This window comes from Monocercomonoides exilis (assembly GCF_001643675.1).
Source record: "Monocercomonoides exilis strain PA203 chromosome Unknown scaffold1-2713096, whole genome shotgun sequence".
NCBI classification, from domain to species: Eukaryota; Preaxostyla; order Oxymonadida; family Polymastigidae; genus Monocercomonoides; species Monocercomonoides exilis.
The window spans coordinates 1099251-1110271 of record NW_027150546.1 but is presented as its reverse complement, the minus strand read 5'-3'; the positions used below and the strand labels follow the sequence as shown (position 1 = coordinate 1110271).

General features: G+C 41.7%; 2 protein-coding genes across 2 annotated transcripts; both read right to left on the bottom strand.

Annotated features, from left to right (window-relative positions):
- Positions 1 to 652: 652 nt before the first annotated feature.
- On the bottom strand, positions 653 to 2917 carry MONOS_3826 (putative histidyl-tRNA synthetase; the record flags this gene model as incomplete). The annotated part of the gene is made up of 1 exon (XM_067873849.1): positions 653 to 2917. The coding sequence occupies one exon, from the start codon at positions 2915 to 2917 to the stop codon at positions 884 to 886; it is 2034 nt and encodes a 677-aa protein (XP_067736320.1). The 3' UTR covers positions 653 to 883.
- Positions 2918 to 3497: 580 nt separating this feature from the next.
- On the bottom strand, positions 3498 to 10615 carry MONOS_3827 (uncharacterized protein; the record flags this gene model as incomplete). The annotated part of the gene is made up of 4 exons (XM_067873850.1): positions 3498 to 10044; positions 10102 to 10312; positions 10376 to 10430; positions 10472 to 10615. The coding sequence occupies 4 exons, from the start codon at positions 10613 to 10615 to the stop codon at positions 3498 to 3500; spliced, it is 6957 nt and encodes a 2318-aa protein (XP_067736319.1).
- Between the last annotated feature and the right edge of the window lie 406 nt (positions 10616 to 11021).

Sequence of the window (11021 nt, the reverse complement as noted above, 5' to 3'; positions counted from 1 at the left end):
GCCTTGATTAAAGGGTTGGAATTATTCATATGAATTGAATACAAAATAGAACTTAGGAAAAGCGAGGATTGTTTATCAACGATAGCATATGATGCATTCCCTTCGATATCTAATGTTAAAGATAGTAGCTCGATTGTAGTGTTGACAAGATGAAACATTTCTTCACAATTGATTGATTCAGAATGAAGAATGGTCAATCCGGTTCCTTTAATTCGAATTTGTTCGTCATTAAAACTTATTGATGAAGCAGAATATTTAAAAGAATCGAGGAAATAATTTGATGAATTGTAGATATTCTTACGAGAAGCATTTGTCACTGAATACTTCAGCAAAAAATTAAGATCAGTCTGTGACGTGGGTACATTGAATTGGACGACCACTGACTGTCTGACAGTAACTAAACATAAAAATACTACTATTAACATAAATTACAGCACAAAAATAATTGAATAATTCTTTTTGTCTCTTCTTTTCACTCGCTTCAGAATTTCTTCCAATGCTAAAAAAACAATTAAGGTCATTTGTTTGATCGATAAAGATTGATAGAATTCAAAAATAATCAATAAAGGCTAACACTTACAATAATAAATTGAGTTAATTGGAAATTGTACGATAACTTTCATTTTAGCCTTCGTTTTTCAATTAAATCCTATTCTGTTAAAAATAGATTATTAAGTAACCAGCTTGCGTAGAATAATAACAATTTAAAATAAAAAGAAACTGTAGATATGAAATGCAGTAATCGAATTAATAAAACCATCTCGTCCTCAAATGATTTTAATACTACACTTCAAAAAACAATAATAATTTCTTGAAGTTTTTAATGTCAGAATGAAATGAATATTTCCGGTTCATTAAAATGAAGTGGTTTCCAAATGGCATTCTATTCTTCTTTTGCTTCTTGCTGCGCTGCCTCTTTTTGTGCAGCTTCTTTTTGTTCTGCCTCTTTTGCTTTTGCCTGTTCCCTTCTTCTTTCTTTCTCTCTCCGTTTTGCTTCTTTTTTGGCCAGTTCTGCTGCTTCCTTCTCTTTCTGCTCTCTTTCTGCAATTTCCCTCTCTTTCCTTTCTCGCTCTGCCACAACCATCCACACCCTGATCTGTTCAATAAGCTCTTTGTCTTCCAGCGAGAATGTCTTCATCTTCACTTCCTCTACCTTCTCATTCTGGACGCTATCTGAAGGCGTTGAAGAAGAGGATGGAGTCAAAGACGATGATGAAGATGTTGACTGAGAAGCAGAGCTCTCTGCATTCTCTTTACTTTCTTGAGGCTTCTTCCCCTTTCCTCCACCAGGGGCATTCTTCTTTCGCTCTTCCACACGCTTCGCCACAACTGTTCCTTCCTCCACTTCTCTCTGCCCCATCTGCACAAGCACTGCTATCTCCTGCCGCACACACTCCGGAATGATCTGCTTCGTGTTGCAGTTTGTGCTCTTCCACAGCTCCACCCGCAGCCCACTCGCTGCCAGCTCCATCTCTGCCCTGAACAACGCCCCAAGCACCTCTGCGCTCCCAACCTCCTCTTTCGAAAAGCCGATCGGTGCAACCATCACATCCGCCTTCCCTCTTCCCAGCACCCCTGCCTCTCTCAGCCGCTCCTCTGTCACCAGCGCCACCAGCCTCTCAAACCCAATCCCAAACCCAATGGCCGGTATGTTCCCCAGCGACGGCGACAGAATCCCAATCAGCTTGTCGTACCGCCCTCCTCCAACGCACGTGCCCTGCGAGCTCATCCCCGTTGCAGCGTCCCAGAAGCACCCTTCGAAGATCAGCCCTGTGTAGTAGTCGTGCCCTCTCGCCAGAGACGGGTTGAAGCACAGGCACAACGGAAGCGCTGTGCTCGACACAACACCATAAACCTTCCGAAGCGTGCCAATCGCTGCCACAACTTCGCTTCGCTGAGGAAACTCCAAAAGTGGCTGCGCCGATGGAGCATCTGATCCAGCTGCGCTGCTTGAAGATGAGGAGGCACTTTCTTCTTTCTCTTTCTCGTTCTGATAAAACGGCGAGTCGAGAATCATCTTTTCCACTTTTTCGAGCGTTTCCAGGAATTGCTTGTGCAACGTTTCCGAGAATTTTGTGGTGGGTGCTCCTTCACTCGGAGTGACAGGCTGTGCAGCATTCGGCCTGATTGCAAATTGATCCAAAAACTCCAGCTTGCTCACTGCTTCCTTGTTCACTCCTTTCCCAATCAGCTCCTCCTCCACCTTCGCCCATGGCAGCTTGTCCAGTTTGTCAATGCTACTGCAGCACGTCATCTGAAGCTCCGGCTGCACCCCGCACACACCCATCAGCGCACGCAGAAGCACTCGGTGGTTAAGGAAGATCGTGAATGTCGGCGTGAGCGACAGCGCCTGGAATATCTCTGCCAGGATAAGGATCGTGCGGATGTCGGGGAAGTCGGGGATCTCCACCCCGATCATGTCGAAGTCGAACTGCATGAACTCTCTGAACCGCCCTTTCGCCTTCGACACGTTCTCTCCCCGGTACACCTTCCCATACTGGTACCGCGCAAACGAACGCAGATTGTGCTGCGCCACATATCGCGCAAGCGACACTGTGAGGTCAAACCGCAGCGCCAGCCGCTCGTGCTCTAGAGCGCCGCCTTCTTTCGCTTCTTTCTCGTCCTCGCTCCCCTCCACCCTCGGCACAATATCGTAGATCTGCTTCGTCGTCTCTTCACTCGCCTTTGCATACAGGATTTCCCTTCGCTCCATCACCGGAGTGTCCAGCTTCTGTATCGAATGCTTTTTGAAAACAGATTCAATCGTGTTCAGCACCCAGTCCCGCTTGGCCATTTCACTTGGTTCGATATCTTGCATCCCTTTGGGCGGCTTCAGGATAAATCCTTGCGCCACTTGCTTTCCTTCTGCATCGCTTGATACAGCAGCCATTATGTTGATCATGCCCATAGCATTCATTTGTTCAATTCTTTTTTAGTCATTTCTAATGGAACGAGAATGTTCAGAAGGAAGCACTGAATGTGAGAAAACAAAAAAAATATGCATTCATTCGTGTTCATGAACAGAATCACTGATGCGATTTTTTATAATGAACTACATATCTTTGAGGATGAAGATTGTTTTTTTTATTTCTGAAAACATGTAATAATGAATATGAAGCTATATCCAGAATGACATTATAGATTTAAGACATATTACAAAATGCTCCTGCGAAGCAAATACTTCATGCTAATTTTGAAGAATTTATAATACGAATTTGAATGAAATTCCAAAAAATATGTGATAATTATTTGTGATTATTTATTCCAAATATAAGAGAAAGCCAAAAGAAAAGCCAATGAAATTACTATATATTCGAGTGGAAGCTTGTTCACATGTTGGCCGATTCCTTTCGAAAACAGCCATTCAAAGTGAGAGAAAAAACATAAAATCTAATGTACTGAGCTGATAATTACTGAAAAATGATAAAAAGAAACAAATAACTCATTTGACGTGAATACATTGGATCCTCATATCAACTATTCTCAGTTGTTCAATTTCATGAAATAATTGACGAATAACCAGTGGTGGATTGGTCATTGCCTTCTCTTGATTCCTCCAAGTCTATTGCATCAGACATTGTGAGCACAGCAGCTCCTGAAGGGAAAAGTTGAATGAACTCTCTTTTGAGATGTGTCAAAGTCGGTCTATCTCCTCCGTTTTGTGCAAAACAAGCTTTTATTAACTGAAGAAGTTTTGACTCTTCAGCCTTTCTGAAATTCGGTCTTTCTCCATTCACTATTTTCTGCCCTGCCACCACACACTCATATTCTCCAAACGGAATCTCCAAGGTCAAGTATTCCCACAGCATCATCCCAATCGAAAAGGCAACTGATTCCTTTGTTGCCCCCATCTTCTTGTTCATCTGCAGTTCTGGTGCCTTCCACCTCAGACACTCTTTTCTGATATCGTCGTCGTCTTCAAAAGCAGATGAAGGAGGTGGAGAGCCTGTGAATCTCTCGCTCATCACTGAAATATTGGACGATGAAGATACAACAGTTAATGAAGAGATCGATGAGGAATCAGAATCATCGGATGAAAGGAAACCGGAATGCATCACAATGCAGATCACCATGTGTTCTGAGAACAGCACAATGTGTGGACTCAGACTGGACAATGACTGAAGCTTGTTTTCCATTTCATCAAATGAATGAAGCGCCAGATTAGCCACCCAGAACAGGATTTGGGCAGCTGTCATTTCTCTCTCCTGAAGAGTGCCTATCGCCATCTCTTTTGTCTTGTTCCTTCCATGCAACAGCATGAACAGTGAATCCCTCAGATCCACAATCAGCTTCTCATGGGGAGACGAACACGCCATCACATCCACCAGATTCGACATCGATGAGGTGGTTGGGCACAGATCCTCCCCTCGAACAAATGTTGAATCTGAATCAGTTGTTGAAGTGGTGGTAGTGGATGAAATGGATGGAGAAGGAGATCTCTTTCGGATCTCTTCCTCATCTTCCTTTTCTAATGCCCAATCAGGAATCTTGTCAGAGTCTCTTCCAAGAATATATTCAGTGGAACCACTCTCACTCAACAAATGTTCTTCTGACTCAGAATGCACCATCTGCTTCCCATTCATTCTCTTCTTTATTCTCTCTTCATTTTTCTTCTCTGCCTCCCTCTCTGCTCTCCTCCACTGCTCCTCGGGTGACATCTCCATCGTCACCATCTCGAATGCTTTTGGATCCTTCCTCACTGTGTCTTCCACAATCACTTCCAATTCTTCCGTTCTTCTCTTTTGCTTTCTCCAACGAACAGTAGAAATCACAGCAATCATCAAAACCACAAAAAGGACAATTGTCATAACAATCACAATAACAACCCACCACGACTTCTTCTCATTTCCACCTTCCACAATCCTTTCATCTCCTTTTGCGTTTGTTTCACTTCTATTCTTCAGAGCGAAAGGCTCAGTTGAACTCTTTGGATTTCCAAAGTATATTCCAACTGAAACTTCTGTTTCGTTGGTTGCGTTTTGCACCTGTGAAGACGGAACTCTTCCATGGACTTCATTCTCACTTTCATATCCTTCAATTACGAATGAAAAATCCTCGACAAGCTCGGAGTCAGTGGTTTTATAAGCAACCCAAAATGATAAATCACATGGGAGCAACAGCTGACCTTTGAAAATGAGCTCAATTTCATCACCAGTTTCTTCTGCTTCCACGCTTCCAAGCACTGGAATAAACAGCGAATTAGATCTTTCTTCTACTATTCCTTGTAGCTCACAGCCTTCATTCAAAATCCACAGAGAGGAATTATCTTTCAATCCATCCCCATCTTTTAAGCTCTGAATGTGCAACATCCCAGATTCATTGCACACAATATTTCTTCGAGCAGAGGGGTAATTTGCAATTGACGGATTATTTTCTTTAAATTCTCCCTTCTCGATTTTCATGCTCCCACTTGATATTGACAGGCCTCCAACTGACGAATTTGCGATGATTGTATCCCTCATCACAACATTGCTTCTGCTTGTTTCCAAGAGCGAACCGTTCCATCTGCACAGCTTCTCTTCATTTGTTTTTCTTTCTTCTCCTGAATTTGCTTCTCCATCTAATATGCACGAACTGATGAAAACATTGTTGCATTGGGCAATCATCATTGCTTTGCCGATATGTGAATTGGCCTTGCATCCCACAAATGAGCAATTTGAGAGTTCAACCATCGATGAAGTTGACATGAAGTGCATTCCGCTTGCTATATCTGCTTGATTTGTTATGTTTTTGATTTCAACCAACGAAACATTGACTGCTCCGCTCTCACAATCTGCAAATTCCATCCAGCTTCCTCTCTCAACATCCACTTCATTAACATTTTGCTTTGAAATAATCACACTTTCGCATTCAGTGCATTCAATGATGCTTCTCATCGCAATCACCTTTGATGCATTCAATTCGCTCATCTTAATTTCTCTGACTTCAGCAAAGTGGAACAGACAATTCTGAAAAGACAAGTCAGAAACTGTGCAACTGTCGAATGTGATGCTTCCACCATTTGCTTCAACAAGGCGTAATGGAACATCTATTTTTTTTGCAAATTCTTCGGATTCTTTTCTTCTGAACTCAACAACATACAGTCTCAATCGTCCGTCTTCAGCCAGAATCAGGGATTTGTGTTCGCTTTTCATTATTTCTCCAAAATCGAAGCAAATTCGCTCGAATGTGATGCTTTGTTTCACAGATATCACACTTTTCGCATTTCCTCCAATTATTCCTTCGACGATCACAGATGCGCTTATTTCGCTGTTGAATGATTTTACAGAAACGCTTCTCAGAGCAAGCTCGTTCTCCAGAGTGGTACTTTTTTCCACAAGAATCTGTGAATATTGGCTTCCGATCACGTGGCGAGCACCCACATCCAGAGATGAGCATGGTAACGCTATTTCGCCGCATTGCTTTGTGTTCGAACTGTTGATCGTTGCGCCTGAAACAAAGATTGTTTCACTTCGATATATAACGACCAACAGCAGCAAATCTTCCTCTGTTGCATACCCACCTTCTGAGCAACCCCACATTGCCAGATCCTTCACAAATGGTGATCTGAAATCTAACATAAACTGCTCTTCTCCAACCTGCTTTTGTACCGTTTGGCATTGCACATACACATCTCTCCCGCGAAAAGCCTTGTTTCCGAGAAATATCACATCTGAAAGAATGAAATTCAGCTTCATCTCGCCTTCGTGTGAGTTTTTCAAATACAGACCGCCTCCTCTCCCAGAAGAAGAGCAGAAACAACTCAGCACAACAGAATTCACACATTCCATCCACCCTCCTTCGCTCAGACTGAACAGAATTCCTCCTCCTTTGCTGGAAGCTTCGGATCCGCAGTCTGTCATTGTTGAGTTTTCTATCTTCATCTTTGCATCACCGTTTCCTGACCATTCAATCAGAGACGGGTATTGAGATCCATTCTGCTTGATATGCTCGAATGAACACTTAATAACAATGATATTCCATTCATTTTCAACGTTATCTTTAATTCGACCTTTCTGATTCGCATCTTCAATGGAAATTGCACTTTTTCCTTTCAACTCCACATCTCTCGCTGTTGCATTCCATAAATCGATTTGAGAAAATGTTGTGATAGCGATCAGTTCCTTTTGTGACTTCAGGTTGGTAATTCTTGAGCTGCTAATAAAAACGTTTCCTTTTGGAGCAATAAGGAGAGAATAATCAAGATATCCAATTTCTGAACTCGCCACCTCAAAGCAACACTCTTTCATGTTCGCATTTCCATCTGACGTATCAAAGAAAATGAGTACATCTGCACCGTTTTCAAAACTCAGAGGTATTTGCAGTTCAATCTTCTCAATACTGAGATTTCCGTGACACCAAACAACCTTCCTTTCCAAACCTTTCATATTCGGAGAGAATGCAATCGAGACAACTTCATCATTTCCTGATGTCAATGTTGATGATCCATCCAATCCAACTTCACTCCTCATTTCGGAATACCCTCTCACAACAATTTTCTTTTCATCACTTTCACCAAGCCTTTTCAGAGCCTTCTCAATTGTTGCACATGGATATTCGGCAAATCCGCAAATTGCAATATCCCCACTTTTGTTCCCACCAGCATGTGCTTCCTTTGACATGTTTGTCCAAAAATATAAAACAAGTGGAATTACACCATCTTCACTTGTTGTTCCTCTTTCACATCCACACAGCTGAGTCAAATCATTCAAATCAAAATTAAATTCCAGTGTATTTTTGTTAATCACAGAAGAAAGATCCTCTGAACTCACAAACACATTCTGTCCTGCATTGGCATGGCATTCTTCAAACATCACTTCTTTCAGAATGAAATTTGAAGAACTCCCAACCAACAACAAGTACAGTCCCCCTCCATTACCTCCATTTCCCTCCTCGCTCCTTGCTGAATTGCAGTTCTTCAATTCTGTTACTCCATTTCTTCCGCTATCAGAATCCTCTTCATTTTTTGTCTCAGTGTCTGACACATTTCCAACGCTGAACAATGATCCTTCTTTCATCTCAACAAACACTCCACCTCCATTTCCACCAATACTTCTTCCATTCTCGATCAAACCCCCAATAACTTCGAATGAGCATCCGCTTTCCAGCACGCACTCAACTGCTCCTCCATTCTTTCCAAGTGAAGAGAATCCTAGAAAAGAGCAGTTCTTTAGTGACACAGCCTTCCCACCGATTGCAGAAAGAGAGTGAAAGGAGGACAACTGATCCGACAGAGGGACTTCCGCTGCACATATTTTTGAATTACTCACAGAAATTGATGCCCCATTTCCAACACACATTAAGTCGCACTCGGCTTTTGAAGAGACCTCCGTTAATTCAAAAGCATCGATTGTTCCAAAAGTGCTTGCTCCACCCAGTGAAATAAGAGGAAAGCTGGCCAATGAAATAGAATTTGTGACAAACTGTGTGATATTAACAAAACCGCTTGTTGCTTCCATGAACACAAAGGAAAGCTCTGCTTCTGCGTTTTGCATTGAAATTGAGCATTTCTCCATTGTCAGCTTTGCAGCCGATGTCACAGAAATGAATGCTTTGTGCGACTGCAATTCTGAAGGCAAAGAAAACAGCAGCTGACTAAAAAGAGTATCTGCTTTAACTTTCACCAATGATAAATCAACCCCATTTGCATCATCCACGACAGCCCATCCACTCCCTTCAGCCTGTCCTCTAATTGTGCATGTGGAGACTTCCAATTCCACTTCATCTGTCATCGTTATCATCCCGCTCACGCAAACTTTTTTTTCTCCTTCTTGTTTATCCAAGGTGTGCTTCAAAGTCAAACAAGGAAACTCAACAAATCCACAGTACGAATGATCGAAGCTATCCTTGTTGCTCACAACTAGCTCTTTTGGTGATGGAATCAAATACACACACAGCGGGATGTTGACTCTTTCATCTCCTCCGTCAAACCCTCGAATTGTATTGATGGTTGCATTTGAAGCAGTCAGAGAAGAGATTTTTCCCCCAGTTGCTGTGGATTTCAGATTGACAGAATCCACAAACAGATCGCTCCCCCATCTGGCTTCGTTATCTGAGAACGAGGCAGTAATCGAATATTCTGCACTTTCGTCTGAAATCGTCAGAAACAGTCCACCTCCTCTTCCTGTGATGGCTGAAGCAAAGCAGTTGTGAATTTCTCCATCCTCAACCTTCAGACATCCAGAAGCTCCGACCTCAAGGTCTAATGCTCCTCCATTTTCCGATATGGTGCTTCCGCATCTGGAAATTGTGCATCCTTCCATTGTCAGTTCCACCAAACTGCTATTGGATTTCACAAGAGAGGCTCCCTCTGATATTCGCACAATATCAGAAAAAGTGCAGTTTTTCATCAGCAGCATTGTTTCTGCATTTTGTGAAAGTGCAATTAAGCATGCATCGCTGAAAGTTTGATCCCACTTCACGGTTTCCATTATCATTTGTCCTCCATTCAGTTTCATGAGGGAATTGAACAGACAGCATTCTCTTGAATGAGCAGCATTCATCGAGATGTTCAAATTTGATAAATTGAATATTCCACACCCTCTAATTTCAAACAATATGGCATTCCTTCCAGCGGTAAAATCTGTGTTATGGAGAATGCTCAAATCTCTGATGTTTCCTGAACCACCATCAACTCCAAACAGAGTTGTATCACCTTCTTCGAATCTCGTATTGATGAATGATCCTGAAGACGAAGAGCCATGAATGGTTATCGTTCTGTCACCAATTCCCACTTCTTTTTCCTCCACAATTACTCCTGGAAGCACGCTTATTTCTTCAACAATTCCATCGATCATCTGAGAAATGCAGTGATTGATTGTGCTGCATGGGTAACTTTCATAGAATCCACAAAAGGCTGTATCTTTTGCTTCCAACTGTGATTCTTCAGAAGACACAAAGCGAACACTTCCACCTTCATTTTTCAGCCAACTGCTTCTATCATCTCTTTTGCTCCAAAGCAAACTTACTGTATTTGCTGTTGTTGTTGTTATGCATGAAGAATGAATGTTATTTTTTGTTGAGTTGAAGAGAACAATATCATTACCAGCAACATTTGCAGTGTTTCTGTGAAAAAAACAATATAATAGAAGCTTCCAATCACAATCAGAGTTCATGTGAAACATTACAGCTCCTGCACTGTATTCTGAATGGCATTCAAAGAATCCGCAATTGCTCATTGGAAAATTGATAGAAGGTGAGCATTGATCAAAGCCTCCACCAGTTCCATCTTCATCTGAATTGCAGCTACAACGAATAAACATTGAATTCACCAAGCCTGCTCCATTTTCTGGATTTGTAGACAGCATTAAAATTCCTCCTCCATCATTTCCTGCTTGACAATTCTCAAAAATAGTGTCATTAAAAATGCATGATAAAATATTATTGCAATAAATACCTCCTCCATAATAGCAACCAATTTTTTCAGTTGAGCAAGAATCAAACGTGCAACTCTTTATCATAATAGATTTTATATTAAGTGCAAATATTGCACCTCCATGGTTTGAGGATGTGCACTCAATGAATAAAGAATCCGTAATCGATAGCGAAGCCTCAGTGTTGTTGCTGATGCAAACAGCTCCTCCATCAGGAGCATTGCATTCTCTCCACTCACACTGCGAATACGTTGCCGATTCATGTATTGTTGCTCTTATAGTTTTACCAGACCTATTTGAAGAGCGGTGATTCTTTTCAAAAGAAGAGTTGAAAGCAAAAAAGTTCAGTGGATGTTCGAAAAGGTGAAATGCAACATCGTTTGTGCAGCTTACACATGATTTGATCACGCAGTTGTCGAGCCAACTGTTTGTTGAATGATTTATTTCAGATTTTGGTAGAAATGAAACAGGTGCGATGGATACATTTGTCAAAATGCAATAATCAAGCGTTTGAGTGAAACAGCTTCCTTTCCAAAGAACTGGTTCATCTCTGATGAAAGCTATATCAGAAATTGTTGAATGCTCAAATGTTATTTCTGACGAGCAAGTGGATTCAGATATAGAGGAGATGAAGGCATGGCCAGGTGGAATGAGAATTGACAGATTTTT